Raw genomic sequence first — 27,817 nt, 5'->3', positions numbered from 1 at the left:
CGCTTGTAACCTTAAAGAGAGTCTGTATTGTTAAAATCGCACAAAAATAAACATACCAGTGCGTTAGGGGACATCTCCTATTCCCCTCTGTCACAATTTCGCCGCTCCCCGCCGCATTAAAAGTAGTCAAAAACAGTTTAAAAAAAGTTTGTTTATAAACAAACAAAATGGCCACCAAAACAGGAAGTAGGTTGATGTACAGTATATCCACACATAGAAAATACATCCATACACAAGCAGGCTGTATACACCCTTCCTTTTGAATCTCAAGAGATCGTTTGTGTGTTTCTTTCCCCCTGCAGCTCTCATCCACTGAAGAGTGTCAGGCTGATTGTTTCCTCCTGCAGACAGCTCTGCCCATGTCTGTAATTCCTCAGTATGTGAAAGCCCAGCTAGCTCCTTTCACAGCCTAACAGAGGACGATTTATTCAGCTTGTAAAAGATAAGAGAGCAGAGAAGCTGCATAATCTAAATAACACACACGGGAGTGTGCATTGAGGGGGCCTGGAGGTGGGGCGTGCATAGCAGATCAACAACACTGAAGAGTTGGCAGCCTTCCAGACACAGGACAACAAATCCGACAGGGGAAAGATAAGCTGATTACTGAGACGCTGATAGTAGAAAGTGCTGCAGTAAGCCAGAGCACATTAGAATATGTTTAGGAACTTGTAGGATGGTAGAAAAAAAAAAGGATGAAATTTTTGTTACAGAGTCTCTTTAAGGAGTGTTCCAGGTATTCCTGGTCCCAATCTTGGAACATATCAAGGCAATAGTCCTGCATGTCCTGCGGAACGATCCCAACCTGACCGAGGTGACAGCCAATAGGCCCCTCATCTGGTTCAGGAGATTACCGGGTCCCCGCACTTCCGTCAACTGCTCCAGTCTATGCAGGAGAAGTGCGCTCTTTGTGTATCTCTCCAACAGCTGCAGGAGAGATACGTAGAGGGCGCACTTCTCTTATGTCAGACTGGCTCCGAGTGACAGAAGTGTGGGGACCCGGTACCGGCGCTGCAGAAGACTGAGGATGGCGGCGTGGGAGCTATCAGAGCATATGGGGCTGGAGGAAGCCCCAGATATGTATAAATCTTTTTACTGAAACGAGCTCTGGTAAACTCTAAAGCTTAACTGAGAGGGATATGGAGGTTTCCTTTTTTATCAATCATCTTTTTACTGAAAGCAAAAAAGATATCATACATCATAAAACAATGTATAACATATAGAAAATAGAGGCACCCTTGTGGGAGAGAACTGGATGAAAGTCCTTCGCTAAGAAAGCAAAACCTACAAGGGACATGCAGTCCATCACAACTATAGATCAGCACAAACTGTGCAGTCCACCCTGTTATGCCAGAAGGTTCCCTACTCCACAAATAAGAATATAGGCATAAAGACTTACAACACTACGATAAAACAGCAATAAAAAAAAGAAACAAAATCAACCATAGCAAAGAAATAAAAGAAACAAAATAAACAAAAATAAACCAAAAGACCAGGGTTGGAGTAAACAATACCAGTTGCTTGTCAGTCCTGTTGATCTCTTTGGCTGCAGCAGTGGCTGAATCACAGACCTGGAACAAGCATGCAGCTAATCCAGTCTGCTTCAGTCAGAGCACCTGATCTGCATGCTTGTTCAGGGGCTGTGGCTAAAAGTATTAGAGACACAGGTTTAGCAGGAAAGCCAGGCAACTGGTATTATTTTAAAAGGAAAAATCCATATCCTTCTCAGTTTAGGTTCACTTTGACTACATACCTTCAGCTTCTACCTGAGTCAATCATTTTTCACATTTTTTAGGTGTAAGTTGGGCATAGGCTTTAACTCAAGTATATATGGGGTAGATGCTGAAGGTCTGCGAGCATACGCTACAGGTTTATCCCAGATTAGTACCGTGTAGCAGTGAGCAGGTTCAGGTGTCCACATAGATGTCCCCTGAATTTTATAGTCTCTGCTACCACTGAGGTGTAAAGCAGAAGAGACCCGAGCCTCAATGTACTGCAGTGACACCCAGATGCCCTGTGGCCAGTGCAATAGTCCACTCCTGGGCTGACAATGCTTTAGCTGTAACTGGCAAAGCACAACAGTGCCTCTACTTTATGAGAAAGCTAAGGAGCGCTAACCTTCCACAGAAGCTGCTGGTTAATTACTACAGATGCCCTATAGAAAGCGGTCTGACCAACTGCATGCCGGCCTGGTACACCAGCTGCACCAAGGCTGCCAGAGAAGCCCTACAGCAAGCTGTAAAGACAGCAGGAGTCATTATCGGCACTGAACTACCATCACTGGAACTCTTGTGCAGTAAAACCCCCATTATCCGGCACCGACGGGGATTGCCAAATGCCGGATAAGTGTAGATTCTGGTTGCTTGAGAGTCAATGTCAAAAATAGGCCTAGCTAACAAAAAAAAAAACAGTACTATACCCCACACTATATACCAAACTCTGTACTAATGTTGAAATACAGTAATTTAAAGCAAATGAAGACAAAATACAGACTTAACTTAATGTAACAGAGCTTTATTACTGCATAAGAACTGTAAAACCTGCAAGGTCAGGATTTTTCCTTCTGGATGCTGAGACTCCTGAATAACTGTATAAGACTCGCTGTATGAGAAGGGCCAATTGACCAAAAACATTATCAAGGACAACGCTCACCCCGGAAACGCCTTGTATGAGCTCCTTCCATCAGGTAGACGTTTAGATCAATCTGCATACACACAAACAGACTGAAAACCAGCTTTTTCCCATCTGCCATAAACTTGATAAACTCTGAATCTTCTCTGAAATAATTAACACTGTGTACAAATTGTGTAAATACTTAAAATACCTGGCATACTTGTATAATTCCTCCATTTCCACCTTTGTTACTATCACTATGTGGTTTATTCTTTAAGCTTAAGCGCGCTCTATTAAGTTAAAGGGAACCAGAGAGGATTCAATATACATACCTGGGGCTTCCTCCAGCCCCATACGCACGGATCGCTCCCACGCCGCCGTCCTCCGCTGCCTGGATCCGCCGCCACCGGGTCCCGTCATTGCCGCGAGTCGGCAAGTCGGCCGGCGGACGCGGCCAATTCTCCGCATTACAGGGTGCTCTCTCTCTCCATACAGATACGCATGTGGCTGCTTACTGCGCTGCCGCATGCGTACATGTATGGAGGGAGCCCCTGTGATGCGGACAATTGGCCGCGTCCGCCGGAAGTGACGGGCCCGGTACCGGCGGATCCAGGAAGCTGAGGACGGCGGCGTGGGAGCGATTCAGGCTTATGGAGCTAGAAGAAGCCCCAGGTATGTATAAAATCATTTTCTTTTTTCAACCCTCCGTTCCTCTCTGGTTCCCTTTAATGGGCGCTTCTGTTTAATTGGCCAAATAGGCTTCCTGTCACATGACAAGCAGCCTATTGGGTCAATTAAAGTTCTGGGATCTCATCCTGTGAAGCCAGGGGCTCAGGGCAGGTTCAGTGGCACCCGTTAAGCTAATGGAGCACGCATAAGTTAGCAATACCGCAGCATAGAGTGCGCTGGAGATTTTTACCTCTTGCTCCTGTCATTAAGCTGCGCTGCTTTATCATTGGCAACAGATAATCAGACATTGGCAGACAAAACCAAGAACAAAAGTCAAGTAGTGTAGGTGGAAAACATTTACAGCATGAGTGTAATAATACCTGGGCAGGCGATATTGCGCTACAGAGGTGCAAGGAGGGTGCTGCACCCCTGCGGTGTTTGGAGGACCAGAGCGGGTGGCGGGGAGTCTCTGCTGTCTGAGGGGTAGGATTATAGCAGTAGGGCGGGCACACCAGGGGAGGGATAGAGTTCAGCAGGAGGGCAGGCTCAGCAGGGGAGGGATAGCGTTCAGCAGGAGCGCGGGCTCAGCAGGGGAGGGATAGAGTTCAGCAGGAGGGCGGGCTCAGCAGGGGTAGGGATAGAGTTCAGCAGGAGGGCGGGCTCAGCAGGGGAGGGATAGAGTTCAGCAGGGGGGCAGGCTCAGCAGGGGAGGGATAGAGTTCAGCAGGAGGACAGCCTGCTCCTATCCGTGTTTGTTTGAAAGGAGATGGTCCAATAATGGCGGCCCAATGGGAAGAGGTCAAAGAAGCAGTTGCCTGGGTGGGAGGGGTCACACGAGATGTTGGTGGCGCTAAACCTCATTCTCCCCATGTGGAGATCGGGAGGTGGTAGGGATGATCCAATGATCTTTTCCACAGCGATAATCACTCTTTGGAGTTTGTACCTGTCGCTGGTAGAGATGGCCCAAACTGTTCGCCGGTGGACAGTTCCTGGTGAACTTGGGCTGTTGACTGTAAAACAGAGACACAGAGAGAGGGAAATCTCCTGTCCTCAGTTCAGTCTGGATGAATGGGAGCTTCTAATATCCCCACATCTGCAGCTCACAGCAGGTAAATAACAATGTTATATAGAACTTTCCTGGAGTCTCACATTCTTATTTTCACTTTTAGGGGTTGTATCCTGACTCTGAATTTTGCACAGCAGTGAAATCAGTGTAATTTCAAATCTGATTCAAATAAAATTCAAACTGCGCCACAAATAGTTACAGAATGAGTCTCTCACAGTTATGTGGATTAGGAAGTTGCTGCAGCAAAAAGTTCCCAGAGGGATGAAGTCGCTGTAAATATTTTTCCGCTGCGCTCACCAACATCAAAGTTCCTGGAAAAAATAATCACACTTCACACAGCGTAACTCCATCCTCAAAGTTGCACTCATAATACAAAGGCTCCACCATGAGGGATTTCTAGAGTACACCCTTCCACATGTGCATACAAACAGCCCCCCCCCCCCAACAGAGACGGGGCTCACCAGTTAGTCACCACCTCACAGACCAGGTGGATCTAGCGTGTTTGCAAATGTAAAAGCTGCCTCAGCATGAACCCTCCACTCGCCCACTTCCCTTCAGATAAAGCAGGCTTTGTAATCCAAGTACATGTATAAAGTATAAAGGACCATCGCGTAATGCTGCACATACACCAGCTCCTCACGCTAATATAAAATTGCACTTACACCTCCAAGTCACAGCGTGGCGTCAATCACCAGGGGAAAGGCCGGCCGGCATAGAGGAACTGTACAGCGGGAGCTGCCAGAGGGAAAAGTACTGAAGCAGGACGCCGCGTACCCCCCGAGTGCCCGGATGGGAGGCTGATCTTTGCCTGATATGTGCGCTGTGACTTTGTAAGGGTTTATTAATCCTTACATTGGAAATGAAAAACTGAACACAAAGCAAGTTCTAACTAGGCTCAGTACTATATGTACCCATATTTCTCTCATCATGTCACTTCAGTTATAAACCAATGCACTGAGTAGCCTGATAAAATGCTCAGCATTCTATGTAAATATGGTAAAAAAGGGAAGAAAAAAAAAATACAATGCAGCAAGAATATTTGTAGCCAATGCATTTTCCGTACTCAACACAAGTGTCTGATAAGCAGTGACTTATCCAAAAACCATTTCCCACACTCAGCACATGAATAGGGTTATTCACCAGTGTGAGATCTCCCATGTTGGACAAGGTCTGATTTCTGAGCAAAACATTTCCCACACTCAGCTCATGAATAGGGCTTCTCACCAGTGTGAGATCTCTCATGCCTAACAAGGTCTGATTTCTGTGCAAAACATTTCCCACACTCAGCACATGAAAAGGGCTTCTCACCAGTGTGAAATCTCTCATGCCTGACAAGTTCTGATTTCCGTGCAAAACATTTCCCACACTCAGCACATGAATAGGGCTTCTCACCAGTGTGAGATCTCCCATGTTGGACAAGGACTGATTTCTGTGCAAAACATTTCCCACACTCAGCACATGAATAGGGCTTCTCACCAGTGTGAGATCTCTCATGTGTAACAAGATGTGATTTACTCACAAAACATTTCCCACACTCAGAACATGAATACGGCTTCTTACCACTATGAAATCTCTCATGTGTGACAAGACTGAATTTATGAGCAAAAGATTTCCCACACTCAGCACATGAATAGGGCTTCTCACCAGTGTGAGATCTCTCATGCCTGACAAGGTCTGATATCTGTGCAAAACATTTCCCACACTCAGCACATGGATAGGGCTTCTCACCAGTGTGAGATCTCCAATGTTGGACAAGGTCTGATTTCCATGCAAAACATTTCCCACACTCAGCACATGAATAGGGTTTCTCACCAGTGTGAGATTTCTCATGGCAGACAAGTTGTGATTTCAATGTATAACATTTCCCACACGTGGAACAGGAATGAGACCCTCCAGCAGGAGGATAGCTGTGCTGGGTATGAGGCCCCCCCTCAGGGTTAGACAGGTGAGGGGAGTCTGGAGGACTATTTGGGGTCACCAGGATATCTGCAGGAGACTCTTGTCCAGTGACATCACCATCCGTTGTACAGTCTGTGGATACAGAGAGACGAGTCTCTGAGAGGTTCCTGATGCCGGGACTCCGCCCTGCAAATAGAGAAACATCATCACTTCCTGTTAGAGAATTCTGAGGGGAGGAACAATTATCATTAGAGATGAAAGGAAAGAGGATGGTCGGCACTGCTGTACAACTTCCTTTATTTGGCAATGTGCAGACAAGTAGGCTGTGTGTTACATCATCACCTCACAGTCCATAAGAAGAGACTAAACACGTACCGGTGCGGGGGTGGATAATGGTGGGTGCTGGTTGCTGGGAGCCTGACGGCAGTTTCACACACAAGCGCTTCTTCAGAGGCTATGACAAGGGGGCGGGGCTATATCTGCTCTAGTTGGAGAAAGTGCGTTACTGTAATAGTAACCTGCAATCCAAGATTACAGTGTGGGGAGGTCAGGGAGAGCGAGGCCAAACAACACGGCTGCTATTCCTAATGGAATTACAAGTCCTGCTGCAGCAGCTGATTATACAAGCCACTAACATAATATCCCATGATGAATATAGGTCAGGCCATGCAGAGCAGAGAATCTGGCTGACCTCGTCCACATATACAACAAGGGCTGCCTGATTAGGGGAAGCTGGGGTTAGGAAGGTTTAAAAGTTATTTAACCACTTCCCGACTGCCGTATAGACAATTGGCGGCCAGGAAGTGGACCCCGCAAGGACCGCCGTATTGACAAATGGCGGCGGTCCTTTTACGGGCATGGGCGGCTCGATTGCGTCATTCGTGACGCGATCGGCCGCCGGGGATTGGCTCCGCCCACCTCGCGCTGTAACCCGCCGGCCGTTGAAGCGCCAGCGGGTTACTAGCACCCGGATCGCCGCATACAAAGTGTATAATACACTTTGCAATCTTTACAAAGTGTATTATACAGGCTGCCTCCTGCCCTGGTGGACCCAATGTCCGAGGGACCACCAGGGCAGGCTGCAGCCACCCTATGTCGCACCCAAGCACACTGATTTCCCACCCCCCCTGCACCAGATCGCCCACAGCACCCCTCAGACCTCCCCCCTGCCCACCCCCCAGTTTGCACCCAATCACCCCCCTAATCACCCATCAATCACTCCCTGTCACTATCTGTCAACGCTATTTTTTTTTATCCCCCCCCCCTGCCCCCTGCCGATCACCCCCCCACCCCTCAGATTCTCCCCAGACCCCCCCCCCTGTGTACTGTATGCATCTATCCCCCTGATCACCTGTCAATCACCTGTCAATCACCCCTTGTCACTGCCACCCATCAATCAGCCCCTAACCTGCCCCTTGCGGGCAATCTGATCACCCACCCACACCAATAGATCGCAGATCCAACGTCAGATCACCTCCCAAGTGCAGTGTTTACATCTGTTCTCTACCCTAAACACCCATTAATTACCCATCAATCACCCCCGGTCACTGCTACCTATCAGATTAGACCCCTATCTGCCCCTAGGGCACTCAATCACCCGCCCACACCCGTAAAATGCCAGGGCGGTATAGGAACCCCACAAAGTGACCCCATTTTAGAAAAAAGACACTCCAATGTATTCTGTTAGGTGTATGACGAGTTCATAGAAGATTTTATTTTTTGTCAAAAGTTGGCGGAAATTGATTTTTATTGTTTTTTTTCACAAAGTGTCATTTTTCACTAACTTGTGACAAAAAATAAAATCTTCTATGAACTCGCCATACACCTAACGGAATACCTTCTGGTGTCTTCTTTCTAAAATGGGGTCACTTGTGGGGTTCCTATACTGCCCTGGCATTTTAGGGGCCCTAAACCGTGAGGAGTAGTCTACAAAACAAATGCCTCAAAATGACCTGTGAATAGGACGTTGGGCCCCTTAGCGCACCTAGGCTGCAAAAAAGTGTCACACATGTGGTACCGCCGTACTCAGAAAAAGTAGTATAATGTGTTTTGGGGTGTATTTTTACACATACCCATGCTGGGTGGGAGAAATCTCTCTGTAAATGGACAATTGTGTGTAAAAAAAAAAATCAAACAATTGTCATTTACAGAAATATTTCTCCCACCCAGCATGGGTATGTGTAAAAATACACCCCAAAACACATTATATCATTTGTCTTGGGTACGGCGGTACCACATGTGTGGCACTTTTTTACACCCCAAGTGCACTAAGGGGCCCAAAGTCCAATGAGCACCATTAGGCTTTACAGGGGTGCTTACAATTTAGCACCCCCCAAAATGTCAGGACCGTGAACACACCCCACAAATGACCCCATTTTGGAAAGTAGACACTTCAAGGTATTCAGAGAGGGGCATGGTGAGTCCGTGGCAGATTTCATTTTCTTTTTGTCGCAAGTTAGATGAAATGGAAACTTTTTTTTTTTGTCACAAAGTGTCATTTTCCGCTTACTTGTGACAAAAAATAATATCTTCTATGAACTCACTATGCCTCTCAGTGAATACTTTGGGATGTCGTCTTTCCAAAATGGGGTCATTTGGGGGGTATTTATACTATCCTGGAATTCTAGCCCCTCATGAAACATGTCAGGTGCTCAGAAAAGGCAGAGATGCTTGAAAATGGGAAAATTCACTTTTTGCACCATAGTTTGTAAACGCTATAACTTTTACCCAAACCAATAAATATAGGCTGAATGGGTTTTTTTTAAATCAAAAACATTTTTGTCCACATTTTTCGCCCTGCATGTATACAGAAATTTTACTTTATTTGAAAAATGTCAGCACAGAAAGTTAAAAAAAATCTTTTTTTTTGACAAAATTCATGTCTTTTTTGATGAATATAATAAAAAGTAAAAATCGCAGCAGCAATCAAATAGCACCAAAAGAAAGCTTTATTAGTGACAAGAAAAGGAGCCAAAATTCGTTTAGGTGGTAGGTTGTATGAGCGAGCAATAAACCGTGAAAGCTGCAGTGGTCTGGATGGAAAAAAAGTGCCTGGTCCTTAAGGGGGGTAAATCCCACGGTCCTCAAGTGGTTAAAACTTAATCTTTATTTTAATGTATAAAGAAAAAGGGAGATTGGCCATTAGAGGATTGGCAACAGCGACATTCAAGGAGAACTGGGGAGGAGATTGTGTCTCAAAAATTCAGCAGAATAGGTGCCGTATCTATTCCTGACTCTCTCCTCTCTCACTTCAATTCAACAGTTACTATTTGATTTAACAATAACAGTTTATTGAAAAAAGTCAGTAATACAAATAAACAGGAAACAGCCTGATGAAATGATGTTATGAAACAGCATAGTACAAGTACCATATTAGATTAACCATTTCAGCCCAGCTGGACAAGAGGAATTTTCACCTGTCAGCGCTCCTCCTATTCATTCTCCAATAACTTTATCACTGCTTATCACAACAAAATGATCTCTACCTTGTTTTTTTCTGCCACCAATTAGGCTTTCTTTGGGTGGTACATTATGCTAAGAATTATTTTATTCTAAATGCATTATGATGGGAATAATAAAAAAAGGAAAAATGCATTGTTTTTCAGTTTTCAGCCATTATAGTTTTAAAATAATTCACGCTACCATAACTAAAATCCACACATTTTATTTGGCCATTTGACCCGGCTATTGCAATGTTAAAATTTTATCCCTAGTACAATGTATGGTGACAATATTTTATTTGGAAATAAAAGGTGCATTTTTTTTCTGTTTTACATCCATCACTATTTTTTAGCCCAATTAATATATGCTCTCTTGCCATATATATTATTCTTTTTTTTCCCCTAAAGTCAGTAGGTGTAATTTACTATTTAGCCACAAGATGTCTCTGCTGAGCAAAATTCCTATCAGCATACTTTGTACGCTAATAGGATACAATGTATCATTACATTGTAACTAGGGGAAGTGACGTAGGCTTCCATCGGAAGTCTCTGATCAGAGTGGCGGCGGCGAGATTATGAATGGAAATATTGTTTCCATTCATAAATGTAACGATCGGCAGCGGAAATCAGCGGCGGGAGATAGCGCGGCAGCTGTATGTAAAGAATAAACAATAGAACAAACAGTGTTTATTCTCAGGGGACATGCTCGGATTGGCACGCCCCCTGCAGCCAATCCCCTGGGCGGCAGCAGCTGCACAATCGCCTGCAGACCACCCAACCTGCAGGGACGTGACTAGCGCGTCCCTGCGGCTGTAGCAGCTGCCGCTGCGGATGTTAGGCTCACCTGAAATGGTTAATGGGGATAAAAAGAAAAGGTTGATCAGAAAGGATCCCGAAGAGAAAACATAGAGGACAAACAAAGGGAGACAACTTAATACCGGCAATAAGGATAAACCACTTGTATGTATGCTCCTAATGTAGTACAAACAGTTACTATTTACATGCTATAAAACACAATGGGGTTGATTCACTAACTATAGCGCTGCCAAACAGTGAGACTAAACTACTGTTACAAGCGCATTGAATATTTCCTCTGTGCACGCTATACGCGCTAGTGGCAGCATAGCGTGCGTTACTTAGCAACAGCCACTGCCTTGATTTGCCGCGCAGTAGTGATGTATTGCTCCTGCGATACTTCACTATAGCGGCCGTTCTCCTTGAATGTTGCTGTTGCCAATCCTCTAATGGCCAATCTCCCTGCTTCTTTTACATTAAAATAAAGGTTACTTTTTAAATAACTGTTAAACCTTCCTAACCCCGGCTTCCCCTAATAGCTAACATTACTATAGCCACAACTCATTAAGATCATTCTGGTGATAATAAGGCAAGTGGAAACATCATCACACATCAATATGTATCGAGTTAATTCACTAAAGAAGCTTGCCTTATTAACATGTAGTGATAAGCGTTCACAGTGAGAGTGCTGTCTTATCACTCCAGTCCTGAAGTTTTCACCTTTGTAGTTATTCTCACATGCAGTAGGTAGGGAGGGGAGGAAAGCACACAAGGAGGATGCAGCTCCACCCTCTGCTGCCAGGACGATTTCAGTAAGCCAGGGTAGGAAAGCAAGGGGGGGGGGGGGTAGAGAAAGAGGCTGTGTGGCTAGGTCAGTGTGTGTCTGAATTTGTGTGTGTGTGTATGTGTGTAGTGTGTGTGTGTAGGGTGTGTGTATGTGTGTAGGGTGTGTGTATGTGTGTAGGGTGTGTGTATGTGTGTAGGGTGTGTGTATGTGTGTAGGGTGTGTGTATGTGTGTAGGGTGTGTGTATGTGTGTAGGGTGTGTGTATGTGTGTAGTGTGTGTGTAGTGTGTGTGTAGTGTGTGTAGTGTGTAGTGTGTGTGTGTGTGTGTGTGTGTGTGTGTGTGTGTGTGTGTGTGTGTGTGTGTGTGTGTGTGTGTGTGTGTGTGTGTGTGTGTGTATCTATATGCTTGGTGTCTCTCTGTCTCTCTCTCCCTCCCTCTCTGTGTTATGCTGAGCATGTTTACTCCGCTTCTTTGGTCACCCATGGCGAGGCCTATTCTGAGTGGAACCTGTCCTATATTAAACCTCTGTATGGTCTTGGCTTGGAGTGTTGGCAATCTTCTTATAGCCTAGGCCATCTTTATGTGGAGCAACAATTTATTTTTTAGCTCCTCAGAGAGTTCTGCCATGAGGAGCCATGCTGAGCTTCCAGTGACCAGTATGAGGGAGTGTGAGAGCGATAACACCAAATGTACCACAACTGCTGCCCATTCACACCTGAGACCTTGTAACACTAACCAGTCACATGACCTCAGGGAGGGAAAGGGCCTGAACCAATTCCCTTCCTCTTCTAAGTTCTCTCCTAGGACATCATTTTTCATCTTCTGCTTAAAATAACTTCTCAACACTCTGCAAATTAAAAAGTACTGAAAAATGATTTTTAACTAGCTGATGGCCCGGTGTTGCCCGGGTATGTATTTGGCTGGTGTTGACTCCGCCCACTTTTTCTAACCCTAACACACAATTACTCAATGACCTAGTTTGTGAGCTTTGCAGTCTTTCGCATTAATAATGTGCATTGAAATGAAACATCTGAGTGGTCTTTTTGTGGCTCCACCACTTTTCTGAATTTGAACCCCAGTCACCCAATGACCAACTGGACCAGGTTTGAGACTTGTACCATTAACAGTGCAGGAATGGCAGCAATTAAATATTCACCATAAAAATCAACAGGTGAATTTTGATTGGCTTTTGTAGGCTCCACCCACTTTTCTGAATATAAACCCCAGTCACCCAGTGACCAACTGTGCAAAGTTTGAGAACCCTGTTATAAACAGTGTAAGAATGACTGCAGTTTACATTTTCCTAGTGAAATTTGTATTTGTCTCCGCCCACTTTTTGGTTATGGGGATAAAAAGTATCCTATATGTTATTCCAGGTGATGTACTATGTGTAAGGGACAAATTTCATTCAAATCCGATCAGCCAGTTTTGTGTGATTGAGTAACAAACATTCAAACTTTCACATTTATAATCTTAGTAAGATTTTTTGTTGCTTGCGGGTGGCTTAAAAGGCCATTTATTGATAAGATATGAAAATATCACCAAGGAGAAAACTTAGGAAGTAAGTGAATTGGATTGGGCCCTGAAATGTCTAATTGAGTAGAATTTTGACATTTGTCACTTAGGGGTGTCCTCACTTTTGTTGCCAGCAGTTTAGACATTAATGGCTGTGTGTTGAGTTATGTTGGTGGGACAGCAAATTTACACCGTTATACAAGCTGTACACTGACTGCTTTACATTGTATCAAAGGGGCAGATTCATGAAACTCTGGTAATATTACCCCACATACTGAGAGGAAGATGATCTATACTGTGCCCAGCAGGGACATATCTGTTACTCAGTTTAATAAGGCTATTGAATTACTAATGTTTATTACTCACCAATTCTCATCTCTGCAATAATGTCTTCCTCCTTAGATGCTCTCATCATGTCCCCCTCCTCCATAGTCTGCTGATCACTCCTCACATACGCCTCTTCTTCTTCCTCTTTCTTTATCCCCATCATGTCACCCTCTTCCATAGACTGCTGATCACTCCTCACATATGTCTCTTCTTCTTCCTCTTTCTTTATCCCCATCATGTCCCCCTCCTCCATAGACTGCTGATCACTCCTCACATATGTCTCTTCTCCTTCCTCTTTAACCACAGCACTTACATGTATCAGTTTTCCACCCTAATAACACAAAATAAGAAGCACTTTATAATGTGAACACAGATAACAGCAGAGACAACAGGAAACAATGCCACATAGTTTGGGGTCTCTAATGACACTCAGTTCCACCTACCTGATAATGGTGGGGGGTGGTGGGATCTTCCTGTAGACAATCCCAGGAATAAAGAGGGCCTGTATATCTCTCTGGTGGGTTTCCATTACTGGATCCATCTGTAGGAAACACACACACTTACTGAATACTATGGGCTCAATTAACTAAGTGTTACCACATTGAAAAGCACATATTACAGACTAGTGAGGTAAATTACCGGCTTGTGCGGTGAATACCTCAAAAAAACATCAATTCACTAAGATTAGAGCATTCGGTAAAACAAATAAAATGTTTTTTTTAAGATCTGGCTGGACCTGTCAATAACTAGAAATCAGCATGTAGTAAAATTGACAGACTAGGGAAAAAGCCAATAGGAAGAGCCACCTGGTCCTGCTACTCACCTCATTTGATCAGATGCACTTCCGGGTGGGACACCAGAAAGATAAACAAAATACAATAGCAGGAGACGTTTAAAGAGGCTTTCCTGTATCCCTTTAGACATGCAGATCTATATACTTGTACATGGAAGAGGCCCTTTAGTCTTTAGTGGCATGCATACACATCTAAAGGGATGCAGGAAGCCCTTTACTCTCTAGTAAGCTGTCACACAGGAATGGGTTATGCAGACACTTGTAGGATAGAACCTCAGCTTGCTGCAGAGACCTCCTCCACAGCTGGGAGACTTCTGCATTACCGAGCAGGTCTTAGGTAATTTACTGAACAATGTCGCTTCCGTTCACTACTACCGAATGTGTGACAATCTTGGTGCACTTGGAAAACAAAGTCTACAATACAGAATGTGTGATTTCCCCAACCTCTTTTTTTTCAGCCCTTAGTGAATTGTCTGTTTGTGTTTATCTGATGAGGGGATCTAGGAGGACCCCAAGCACTGCTTTCTCCATTACAAAAAATTAAGAATCTCCTCTTACCCGGTGATGTGAGGGGCGGCTGATTCTCCATCATGGTGTCCTTGTAGAGGTCCTGGTGTCCTTCTATATACTGCCACTCCTGCATGGAGAAATAGATGGTGACATCCTGACATCTCACAGGAACCTGACACACACAATAATACAGTCACCGCCCAGACACCTCCCTTGCTGTTACTGGATAATATCCCATAATTTCCAGCACACCTCACCTCTCCTGTCAGCAGCTCCATCATCTTCCTGGTGATTTCCATAATCTTCTTCTTATTGTGTCCCTCAGATATCAGGGAGTGAAGTGGGGGCACCGTGATGGTCACATGATCACCAGACTTCACTGGAGGAAAACTCTGTATGGAAAGACCAACATTAATGTCACATAATCTCCCAGAATCCCCCTCACCTCTCTGGTCAGGTGTGTTTTATGAATAGAAATAAGAGTGATGTCATGCTACCTCCCAGAATTCTCCTCACCTCTCCAGTCAGCAGATAGATGATCTCCAGAGTGAGGTTGAATATCCTCTCGGTCATGTGACTCTGGTCCTTATCCATCCTCAGTGATTTGTTCATGTGATCCATACAGGATGCTGCTGCCTTTAGATATATAAGGGAGGAATAATCTAGGTTATACGGCTGTCAGTGGTGAAACTACCGATACAGGATGCCCCTCCCCCTGCACTCCCCATTGCTGTCACTTGTGGGTGGTGGGGCCATGCAGAGTATTGCAGGAAAGCATAATAAGCTGGTTTATAGCTACCTGTGCACTATACTCACAGCGTGCTGCAGTCCTGTCCTCCCTCTGCCTCCTCTCCAGCTGGCCTTCTCTCCTCACATCCCCCTCCCACTGTTACCATTCCTGTGATGTTACAGCAGTGCTGGTAGTGGTAGATGGATGAGGATATGAGGAGAGGCAGAGACTGAGGCTAATGGGAGCAGAGGACTGGAGCACACTGTGACAGCTAGCTATAAACCAATGTAATCCTTCCTTTTACTACTCTGCATGGAGGTGGGGAAAGGAGCAATACTGGATTGTGGGCATGGCTATACTAGGGGAGAAATGGCATTACTGGGGTGGGGGGCATTACATACTGGAGGATAATGGCAATGCTGGGGGACACAGGGGGGAACATGGCTATACTGGGGGAGAAATGACATTACTGGGGTGGGGGACATTACATACTGGAGGATAGTGGCAATGCTGGGGGACACAGGGAGGACATGGCTATACTGGGAAAGAAATGGCATTACTGGGGTGGGGGACATTACATACTGGAGGATAATGGCAATGCTGGGCGACACAGGGGGGACATGGCTATACTGGGGGAGAAATGGCATTACTGGGATGGGGGACATTACATACTGGAGGATAATGGTAATGCTGGGGGACACAGGGGGACATGGCTATACTGGGGGAGAAATGGCATTACTGGGGTGGGGACATTACATACTGGAGGGTAATGGCAATGCTGGGGGACACGGCTATACTGGGGGAGAAATGGCATTACTGGGGTGGGTGACATTACATACTGGAGGATAATGGCAATGCTGGGGGACACAGGGGGGACATGGCTATAATGAGGAGAAATGGCATTACTGGGGTGGGGGACATTACATACTGGAGGATAATGGCAATGCTGGGGGACACAGGGGGACATGGCTATAATGGGGGAGAAATGGCATTACTGGGGTGGGGGATATTACATACTGGAGGGTAATGGCAATGCTGGGGGACACAGGGGGACATGGATATACTGGGGGAGAAATGGCATTACTGGGGTGGGGACATTACATACTGGAGAATAATGGCAATGCTGGGGACACAGGGAGGACATGCCTATACTGGGAAAGAAATGGCATTACTGGGGTGGGGGACATTACATACTGGAGGATAATGGCAATGCTGGGGGACACAGGAGGACATGGCTATACTGGGAAAGAAATGGCATTACTGGGGTGGGGGACATTACATACTGGAGGATAATGGCAATGCTGGGGGACGCAGGGGGGGACATGGCTATACTGGGGGAGAAATTGCATTACTGGGATGGGGGACATTACATACTGGGGGATAATGGCAATGCTGGGGGACACAGGGGGACATGGCTATACTGGGGGAGAAATGGCATTACTGGGGTGGGGACATTACATACTGGAGGGTAATGGCAATGCTGGGGGACACAGGGAGGACATGGCTATACTGGGGAAGAAATGGCATTACTGGGGTGGGGGACATTACATACTGGAGGATAATGGCAATGCTGGGGGACACCGGAGGACATGGCTATACTGGGGGATAAATGTCATTACTGGGGTGGAGGACATTACATACTGGAGGATAATGGCAATGCTGGGGGACACCGGAGGACATGGCTATACTGGGGGAGAAATGGCATTACTGGGGTGGAGGACATCCCATACTGAAAATGCACATGAAATGCAGCAAATGGTAAATGAGGCAAAAGTTACCCCCCACACGTTAAAATTCAGTAAATGTTACCACCCACACATGGAGTACTGCACATTGACTGGAGGGAAGGAGGGTGACACTGACTGGAAGGGGAGGAGGGAGACTGTAGGTAGAGAGGAGGGTAAAACGAATTGGGGATGAGGATCACACTGACTGGGTGGGGAGGAAGGTGAAATTTACACACACCAGAAGGTTCATGGGGGGGGGGGGGGGGGGTCGAGAGGAGCAGCAGGGGAACACACTGAGGACAATGCTGGAGGGGGGAGGGGTCACCAGACTGAAGAGAAGAGGGAGACACATACACATTGAGGGACAGTGCTGGGGTAGGGAAGGACACACACACACTGTGGTGGGGGAGGGGGTTACACGAGTTGGTGCTGGGGAGTGGGAGGAGGGGGGACATGTTGAGGGACAGGGCTGGGGGAGAGAGGGGCACACACATGGGGAAGGGGGCACCGAGGGACAGTGCTGGTGACACGGGCTGCTGTGAAGCTTATATGCCACTCTAAGGGCTCTTTTCCACTATGAAATGCGATCGCGATTGCGATCGCGATTCCGATCGCGATCGCAATTGCGATTGAGCTACTATACTCATTATAGTCCAGCTCAATCGCATACAAAACGCGGCAGGACAGCGATTGCGCTTTGACCAAAATCGCATCGCAATCGGATCGCACTAATGGAAATTGCTGCTGCAGTTTCCATTAGTTTAATGTACCTTGCGATTTGCGATCAGAAGCAAATCGCAAATCGCAGGCTAGTGGAAAAAGGCCCTTACCAGCCAGTGGATGCAGTACACATCAGTAAGGGCTCACCTGTATGGATTGGCTATTCAAAATTCCTGCCTCCCTCCTGCAGTTAGGCTGGGTGGGGTTGGCCACACCGATTGGAGGGAGGGCAGCGCTGATGCGATGGGCAGCTGTGCCGACTGGACAGAGAGCAGGGCTGATGGGGAAGCACGCTGGGGAGGCAAGGTTGATGCCAGGTGGCCACACCTACTTTCCACAGCACAGTCAATCAAACACAGTTTTAGTAGAGAAATACATATATTTACATAGAAAGAGGGATAAAGTCCTGAAAGAGGGACACATGAGGACGACAGAGGGACAGTTGGGAGATATGATTGCTGCATACAATCTCTATGCTCATTCATACTATTACTATCCTCATACTTGCCCATGTCTGCACTGATCTCCCCACTGCAATACATCCTGTACAATGCCCAGCAGCCATATATGTGCTAGTATATAACAAGAATCACACAATTACCTCTTCCAACAACGTGTCCTCTCCACTTCCTGTAACTTCTCTTTTTCCTGTCTTACATCATTTCCTGTCAGTGTCGCCATCTTGTGGTGAATAGACTAACTGCAGCCACTGTTTGTGGGATCTCCTTTACTATGAGTTGCAGATTGCCAAAAAAGCTCATGGTGAACCAGAACTCCTAGGCGTGTGTAAGGGGCATAAAAAGAACCAAAATGGACTCAATGTTAAGCAATACAGAAATTTGCCTTCACAGAAAATATTTGAGATTATTCAGAGTAGAGTGAGCAAATGATGTCTCCCACAATGCATCACTGCTGAATATGCAAACCTTCCTTTGTTGTCCCTGAAAGTTAGCCACACCTCCAGAACTGCTGGAATTCAATGATGTGTCATCTTGTTAATATTACAGAGCCTCAATAATCCAACATGAATACAGACTGGCTGATCCTCCTCAGTGCATGATAAAGACAAAAGAAATACCGAGAGCCCAATATAGTGTAGTATGCAAAACAAGGAGTTGGAAATGAAAAGTATATACTGTATATACTCACAAACGTGGGTTACCGCCGTAACCACTGTATAGGCAGGTGAGGAGATTAGACCTGTCCTCACTCAGGATTAAAAGTCGCTCTCTGTAGATAAGGAAAAAATGGGGATCAACCCCTCCACCAGGGGTGGATATTGGTAATGTAAGAGTGAACAGAGGTACCAGCAGGATAAAAGGTTCTAAAAGCCTTAAAATCCCTCAAGAGGTGGTGGTGGACTCGCCTTCCTGAAGCAGTCCAGATACCGTCAGTTTTATGACAACACGTTTATTAATTTACTCCAAAACAAACAGTGCAAGGCGTTTCACAGGTATGTTCCAGCTGCCTCAGGCAATACACAGATAGGAGTACACAGTATAGTCTCAAGGTCACGAATAGCGCCTCTGTATATTAATAAACCTGTTGTCATAAAACTGACGGTATCTTGTCTGCTTCGGGTAGGCGAGTCCACCACCACCTCATGAGGGATTTTAAGCCTTTTAGAACATTTTATCCTGCTGGTGCCTCTGTTCACTCTTACATTTCTCAGTGCATGGCTTGGATTAATATTGCTCTATGGGGTAGTTCTTGGAACGCCCCCTCAGTTACAGATTGCCCATCAAGCTAAACAATCTATCATCATCATCATCATTATTTTCAGTTGCTACACAACAGCCTCATCTACAGATACATCTCCAAGAACTCACACCCCTGAGCACATGCTAAGATGAGCGCATGATTCTGGGCTTACGGATATGCTAGTCTTTGGCAGTACTCGGAAATGTGAGTATTTCTGAAGGCTTCCTGAACAATCCTGAAGCGCTATTTTACCTGGCAGGTCAAAGAAGTTATACCGGGTATGGCACAGTAATGACAGCCACTGACTGTACTCAGAGGAGCTCACACTCTAATCTCTTTTATACTCATAGTCCAATGTCCTTCCATATTATTATTATGTATTTATATAGCACTGACATCTTCTGCAGCACATTAAAGAGTACATAGTCATGTCATTGACTTTCCTCAGAGGAGCTCACAATCTAATCCTACCATAGTCATAGTCTAATGTCCTACCATATTATATTATTATTATATATTTATATAGCACTGACATCTTCTGCAGCACTTTACAGGGTACATTGTCATGTCACTGACTGTCCACAAAAAAGATCATAACCTAATTCTACCATAGTCATACTCTGAATAAAACACCAACAAACATATTGGGACTGCTATCCAGGTTGCACACCCCAGCCCTTCCAGATGTGTTAATTACACAGGGGCCAGCAGGGGGCCCTAACCATAATAAACACATTACCTGGCTATAATAATGGATGTCTAACGATGCTTACACCCACATGTACTAGGCCCACATCAGCACTCCATTATTGGGGCAATGACTGGGAGCCTCATCTGTAAATACTGTAACACGGCCAGTGGAGCCAGTATAAAGCCTGTATTCGTCTAGGATCACAGTTTTATACAGGGACTCATCTCATGTTAATCCCTCCATAGCTCTCCATTCTCTTCTGGCCGTGCTCCTTTTCCCAGCAGCTCCTTCTCCCAGCAGCTGACAGACTGGTAGATGGGACATGGAAGTCCCCTCCTCCCTCCACCATTACTGAGCTTATGGAAGGTATCCTGGAATAAGGTGACTGGACAGGTGACAGCTCAGATGTAGAATAAAGGGAGGAGCAAATCATCGCTGGTGTGCTCTCAAGATTTTCATTGTACTTTTGATCCCAATGCACTTTCACTACTTCAGTAGTGTGAGCACAGTGTGCTGTGTGTGTACAATATCATTCTGCTCATTATTGTGCATTTACACAGTGCTGACATCTTCTGCAGTACATAATATATTTATTTATGTACATATGTATATAGTCACGTCACCAACTATTCCTCAGTCCTCAGAGGAGATAACAATTAGAGATGGCTGGCGAACAGTATTCTGCAAACTTACGCTGTTCGCATTCGTGGCGAACAGCAAACATTTGGCATTCTGACAAGCCCCCTATATATCATCATGAGCTAAACTTTGACCCCTCACCTCACAGTCAGCAGACACATAGCAGCCAATCAGCTAGCACCCCCTCCTGGACCCCCCACCCCCTATCAAAAAGCAGTTCGGTGGCCATATTGAATTAATTCTCTGCTGGCTGCTGACTTTTAGTGAGAGCAGGGTCAGACTTGCTGCAGATAGGTAGGGAAAGCATTAGTTAGGCCTGGGTTCTTGTTCCTCACTTGCTGTGAAAAGCACCCCAAACAGTCCATTTCAGGGCTAGCACATCGCTCTCGTGTGTTTTTTTGTGTGCGACACCCCACAGCCCACTGACACCCAGAGCTGTGTGCACAAAACTGCTATTGTTGTTGCCTCAGTTGTCATTGCACACACAGAACCACTTCAGTGCATTATTATCTCACTGTATTCTGATAGCACTTTTGCATTTCTCTGTGTGTGACACTCCACAGCCCACTGACACCCAGAGCTGTGCACAATGTAATTTCTGCCCTTTAGGGATTAAAACACGACTTTGCATCAACTCTGTAAATTTTGGTGGGACTTTTCGCATGGATCCCCCTCCGGCATGCCACAGTCCAGGTGTGAGACCCCTTTAAGCCACTTCTCCATCACTTTTGTGGCTAGAAACAGTCTTTGCAGGTTTTAAAATTCACCTGCCCATTTTAGTCTATGGCTGTTCTCCAGATTCCCATTCGTAAACATTTGCGGAAAAATGTGATGTGCATGACATCTCTAATAACAATCCAACCCCTATCATAGTCAGTCATTGTCTCATGTTCCCATTGTAGTCTTTGTAGTATGTTTTTCAGAGGGAGGGGGATACCGCAGATAATAAAAACTGATTAGGTGGTTGCCCTTGGTAATCACGGCACCAGCGATAGTGATGCCATGAACCTCCGATTTTTGGTTCGCTAACCCTGTTTGCGAACCTTCCCGAAAGGTTCGGTTCACGAAAAAGTTCGCAAACCGCAATAGACTTCAATGGGGAGGTGAACTTTAAAAAATAGAAAAAATTCTACCGGCCGGAAAAATGATTGAAAACATGTTTCAAGGGGTCTAATACCTGGAGGCAGACATGATTGAATGAAATACACATCAAAAGTTTCAGGCAAAAATCTAGATTTCACATAAACCCCTATTTTAAGGTCAATTTTCAATTACAGGCCTACTCTTCCCTTACTCCCGGAGGGAGGAGGGTCTCATCTGCCAGGGAATTCTAGTATTTTAAAAGCCAGCTTACATACCGTGACTGGGAATTGAACCCAGGTCTCACTGTGTGGTGGGCAAGTACCTTAACCGCTGTACCACCAACACTACTAACTGAAGCTAGCCTAGCATGTACCATTTATGCTCAATCCTAGAGAAAAATTAGACAAGACAAATAACATTGATATCACTGGCAGACTCAAAGCACCAGAGCTGCAGCCACTAGGGCACACTCTATAGGCAGTAGCAGTGTTAGGAAGACTTGCCTAAGGTCTCCTACTGAATAGGTGCTGGCTTACTGAACAGACAGAGCCAAGATTCGAACCCTGGTCTCCTGTGTCAGAGGCAGAGCCCTTAACCATTACACCTTCCAGCCACTGCTTAAGGATTTGTAGCCAGGCATGGCCTTGCTTTTTGTGTTCAACAGTTGTCCAAAGAGAACCCCAGATAGCCAAGCACTGTACCACCAACACTACATGCTGAAGCCAGCCTAGCATGTACCATTTATGCTCAATCCATTTATGCTAAAAAAATACAAGAGAGAGAGAGAGAGAGATGAATCTACCTGGCTATCTGGGGTTCTCTTTGGACAACTGTTGAACACAAAAGGCAATGCCATGCCTGGCTACAAATCCTTAAGCAGTGGCTGGATGGTGTAATGGTTAAGGGCTCTGCCTCTGACACAGGAGACCAGGGTTTGAATCTCGGCTCTGTCTGTTCAGTAAGCCAGCACCTATTCAGTAGGAGACCTTAGGCAAGTCTTCCTAACATTGCTACTACCTATAGAATGTGCCCTAGTGGCTGCAGCTCTGGTGCTTTGAGTCCGCCAGGAGAAAAGCGTGATATAAATGTTATTTGTCTTGTCTAACTTTTTCTCTTGGATTGAGCAGAAATGGTACATGCTAGGCTAGCTTCAGTTAGTAGTGTTGGTGGTACAGCGGTTAAAGTACTTGCCCACCACACAGTGAGACCTGGGTTCAATTCCCAACCAATGTGAGTTGGCTTTTATGCTACAAATCCTTAAAGGGAACCTAAACTGAGAAGGATATGGATTTTTCCTTTTAAAATAATACCAGTTGCCTGAATTGCCTGCTGATCCTGTGTCTCTAACACTTTTAGCCACAGCCCCTGAACAAGCATGCAGATCAGGTGCTCTGACTGAAGTCAGACTGGATTAGCTGCATGCTTGTTTCAGGGTGTTATTCAGCCACTATTGCAGCCACAGAGATCAGCTGGACTGCCAGGCAACTGGTATTGTTTAACAGGAAACATCCATATCACTCTCAGTTAAGGTTCCCTTTAAGCAACATAATGTTTCTCTTGGATTGAGCAGAAATGGTACATGCAAGGCTAGCTTCAGTTAGTAGTGTTGGTGGTACAGCGGTTAAGGTACTTGCCCACCACACAGTGAGACCTGGTTTCAATTCTCAGCTACGGTATATAAGCTGGCTTTTGAAATACTATAATTCCCTGGCAGATGAGACCCTCCTCCCTCCGGTAGGAGGGAGTAGGTAGAAGGGTAGGAGGGTGATATACAACAGCCTAATTAAACTCTCCCTAGCAGAGTGTGTGTAGCAGCTGTCCCTTAACTAATTGGTGTAGGCAGACGAGTGAGTAAAACGGCACAAGGACCAGGCGTGAGTGCAGTCTGATTGGTAACAATGTGCCTGCTGACTGTGATGTAGAGGGTCAAAGTTCTGCTCCATAGAGCATTATGGGGTGAATCGAACTTCCGCAAAAGTTCGCCTTTGCATGGCGAACGCGAATCACCGATTGCTGGCGAACCGTTCGCTACATCTCTAGCGATCATCTGATGAGACTGCACTTACTCATGTATCAGCTGGACCATCACACAGCTGCAGCTGTATACACAGACCAGAGACACTCTGAGGCCATTAGAGATGTATTGCCTAGGTCACAATGCACTGCTCAGCCTTGGTTACAAAAGCAGCAGAACGTACATCAGCTCTAAATTGCTATGTCAAGCGAATACCATTCTCCCCTACCTATAAATTACAGCTACATCTTATATACAGAAAACTCTCCAGCATAACAAGTGATATGTAAGCACCTCCCACTATAGGTGGGCTGTGGGTGTGTGAGAGCCGACAATCACATCAGGAGCTTTTATTGGCTTCCATGAGAATGTGATGGGCAGCATACCTACTACACAGGTGCAGGAACTCTGGGCCATAATTGGAGCTCTTCCGGATTCTGGGAAACTTAAGTTGATTTTCATGTTGTGATTTGTTTACACTCCTAGTGTTGGACGGTGCCGGGCTGTCTGTACATTAGAGAAGATAAAGCTCAATGGACGTCCACAAAGCATGATGTACTACTAGAATGATCAGAATTATGTTTCTCTAGAATAAATCTTAAAAGATACCCGAGGTGACATGGGACATGCTGAGATAGCCATGTTTATGTACAGTGCCAAGCACACAAATAACTAGGCTGTGTTCATTTTTTTCAGGTATGTAAGTGGCAGTTCCTGTCTGAGTCAGAACTGGGTCAGACTACAGTGTGACCCTCACTGATAAGAAATTACACTTATAAAAAAAATTCCTAGCAGAAAATGGCTTCTGAGAGCAGGAAAGAGATAAAAAGGCTCAATAGTTCATAGATTTTAGCTCTGGCATACTTCAATGAATGTGACACTGAGCAAAAATAATAAAACAGTAAAAACGTACAGAGTAGGTTTAAATATAAAATAAAGCTGTGGAATATCCCCCCCCCCCATCCCGAGAAGACATATGCAGCATTCTTACCGATGTTTGTATTTACAGTGGGTTGCAAAAGTATTCGGCCCCCTTGAAGTTTTCCACATTTTGTCACATTACTGCCACAAACATGAATCAATTTTATTGGAATTGCACCTGAAAGACCAATACAAAGTGGTGTACATGTGAGAAGTGGAACGAAAATCATACATCATTCCAAACATTTTTTACAAATAAATAACTGCAAAGTGGGGTGTGCGTAATTATTCAGCCCCCTGAGTCAATACTTTGTAGAACCACCTTTTGCTGCAATTACAGCTGCCAGTCTTTTAGGGTATGTCTCTACCAGCTTTGCACATCTAGAGACTGAAATCCTTGCCCATTCTTCTTTGCAAAACAGCTCCAGCTCAGTCAGATTAGATGGACAGCGTTTGTGAACAGCAGTTTTCAGATCTTGCCACAGATTCTCGATTGGATTTAGATCTGGACTTTGGGCCATTCTAACATATAGATATGTTTTGTTTTAAACCATTCCATTGTTGCCCTGGCTTTATGTTTACGGTCATTGTCCTGCTGGAAGATGAACCTCCACCCCAGTCTCAAGTCTTTTGAAGTCTCCAAGAGGTTTTCTTCCAAGTTTGCCCTGTATTTGGCTCCATCCATCTTCCCATCAACTCTGACCAGCTTCCCTGTCCCTGCTGAAGAGATGCACCCCCCGAGCATGATGCTGCCACCACCATATTTGACAGTGGGGATGGTGTGTTCAGAGTGATGTGCAGTGTTAGTTTTCTGCCACACATAGCGTTTTGCATTTTGGCCAAAAAGTTCCATTTTGGTCTCATCTGACCAGAGCACCTTCTTCCACATGGTTGCTGTGTCCCCCACATGGCTTGTTGCAAACTCCAAACGGGACTTCTTATGCCTTCTGTAAACAATGCCTTTCTTCTTGCCACTCTTTCATAAAGGCCAACTTTGTACAGTGCATGACTAATAGTTGTCCTATGGACAGAGTCTCCCACCTGAGCTGTAGATCTCTGCAGCTCGTCCAGAGTCACCATGGGCCTCTTGACTGCATTTCTGATCAGCGCTCTCCTTGTTCGGCCTGTGAGTTTAGGTGGATGGCCTTGTCTTGGTAGGTGTACAGTTGTGCCATACTCCTTCCATTTCTGAATGATCGCTTGAACAGTGCTCCTTGGGATGTTCAAGGCTTTGGAAATCTTTTTGTAGCCTAAGTCTGCTTTAAATTTCTCAATAACTTGATCCCTGACCTGTCTTGGACCTGTCTTGTGTGTTCTTTGGACTTCACGGTGTTGTTGCTCCCAATATTCTCTTAGACAACCTCTGAGGCCCTCACAGAGCAGCTGTATTTGTACTGACATTAGATTACACACAGGTGCACTCTATTTAGTCATTAGCACTCATCAGGCAATGTCTATAGGCAACTGACTTCACTCAGATCAAAGGGGGCCGAATAATTATGCACATACCACTTTGCAGTTATTTATTTGTAAAAAATGTTTGGAATCATGTATGATTTTTGTTCTTCTCATGTGTACACCACTTTGTGTTGGTCTTTCATGTGGAATTCCAATAAAATTGATTCATGTTTGTGGCAGTAATATGACAAAATATGGAAAACTTCAAGTGGGCCGAATACTTTTGCAACCCACTGTATATTTAACTTTTCAGCTATACCTTTGGTTAGACAGTCTAATATGAGTGTTTTTTCCTTGTTATGTTTCACCTTTCCATGCTCACACACTCTCCCTTAATTAGGGGTTTGTGCACCGGGGGAGAGAGAGAGAGAGAGAGAGAGAGAGAGAGAGAGCACAAGACCTCTCGGCCTCCTTTATCCTGGCTTTCTGTGATGCCCTAACTTCTAGGCTGATGTCACCCATCTGCTCAGCAGCATTCGTGTCACATGCATGTTACTTGCCTTTTCATGGAAAAGTGAAACTTGATTTTAATTGACACAGCAGAGAACCGGTGACAGGGGTCTTCTAAAAACATTTAAACAACCAGCTCCTCTTTGTATTTAATACCTTAAAGGGGAACTGGAGAGAGAGGTATATGGAGGCTGCCATGTTTATTTCCTCTTAAGCAATACCAGTTGCCTGGCAGCCCTGCTGATCCTCTGCCTCTAATACTATTAGCCATAGCCCCTGAACAAGCATGCAGCAGATCAGGTGTTTCAGACTTTAAAGTCAGATCTGACAAGACTAGCTGCATGCTTGTTTCTGGTGTTATTCAGATACTACTGCAGAACAATAGACCAGCAGGGCTGCCAGGCAACTGGTATTGATTAAAAGGAAATAAATATGGCAGCCTCCATATACCTCTTACTTCAGTTTCCCTTGAAGTTTGAGAAAAACAACTAACATTTATATACTATAGCTTATCCCAGAACTATTGCCCTATAAGACTGTGTATCGGCCACTAACCTTCTAACCATGTGGATTTTGTTTGAGTAGTTTTAAACACAAACTCACCTGTGTAATGATGCATATGACTGTAATCTCGGCAGAGCCTCAGGTGTGTTGGAGAAGGTGATCTCTGAGCAGCGGCGGTGAGGACCTCCTATGGACTTTTTATATGCGCATTATCTTTTATTAAATGTGAGTGCCCTACTGTACAACTCTTTTAGTTATGAAACTGTATCACGCTATGGTTACCTGTACTTTGACTTTTTAAGGAAGCTGCATCGCACACAGGAGAAATAAGGCTGAAGACTGCATAGATACAAAGTGTATGAATGCTGGTCTGTTGCTGGGTCAGCAAATGCATCTGGTGAGCGTGAAAGCTTTCCTATTTACACACTAAGGAGTGTTATTACACAGTGTGAGCACAGTGACTGTTTCACTAGTGAAGGGAAGGAGCGTCATCAGTAAGAAGCAGGATTACGCTATGTGCATCTCTCTGTTTGTTTTGAGCTAATACTAGGAAAAAGTGCTAAGGATCGTGAGGATTCGTTTTGATATTGAGCTTTTCTGCTGATCATAACCAATCAGCAATAGGATCTGGTGAGCAGATTTTATACTATTTTCCTGTCTGGATAAGGGTCAAAGCAGTGGACTTTTTATGCTGGACTGTACGAGTTTTATGAAAAGTGGTCCTATGCTGCTGTTTATTGCATTTTATACTGTTTATATATTTATTGA

The 27,817-nt window shown here is 45.1% G+C and overlaps 1 protein-coding gene across 1 annotated transcript; it reads right to left on the bottom strand.

Annotated features, from left to right (window-relative positions):
• Positions 1 to 3,999: 3,999 nt before the first annotated feature.
• LOC137537229 (zinc finger protein 773-like) lies at positions 4,000 to 18,230 on the bottom strand. The gene is made up of 9 exons (XM_068259325.1): positions 18,190 to 18,230; positions 14,928 to 15,047; positions 14,669 to 14,803; positions 14,460 to 14,538; positions 13,552 to 13,649; positions 13,148 to 13,439; positions 10,464 to 10,528; positions 5,702 to 6,170; positions 4,000 to 4,289 (listed from the first exon to the last, which is right to left on the bottom strand). Exons 2-9 carry the CDS (start codon positions 15,030 to 15,032, stop codon positions 4,000 to 4,002), a joined length of 1,533 nt encoding a protein of 510 aa, XP_068115426.1. The 5' UTR covers positions 15,033 to 15,047; positions 18,190 to 18,230.
• Positions 18,231 to 27,817: the final 9,587 nt, after the last annotated feature.

The sequence above is a fragment of the Hyperolius riggenbachi genome, chromosome 10 (genome assembly GCF_040937935.1).
Source record: "Hyperolius riggenbachi isolate aHypRig1 chromosome 10, aHypRig1.pri, whole genome shotgun sequence".
Lineage (NCBI taxonomy): Eukaryota > Metazoa > Chordata > Amphibia > Anura > Hyperoliidae > Hyperolius > Hyperolius riggenbachi.
The sequence above is the reverse complement of the archived record's forward strand: the minus strand, read 5'-3'. Positions and strand labels throughout refer to the sequence as shown.

Excerpts from the sequence above, each read along its gene's own strand:
- LOC137537229 (XM_068259325.1), bottom strand. The coding sequence starts at position 15,032 with ATGGATCACATGAACAAATCACTGAGGATGGATAAGGACCAGAGTCAC. Across the intron at positions 14,804-14,927 it reads TCTATCTGCTGACTGGAGAG|AGTTTTCCTCCAGTGAAGTC; the intron begins GTGAGGAGAATT and ends CTTTCCATACAG. Across the intron at positions 13,650-14,459 it reads GCCGCCCCTCACATCACCGG|ATGGATCCAGTAATGGAAAC; the intron begins GTAAGAGGAGAT and ends TGTTTCCTACAG.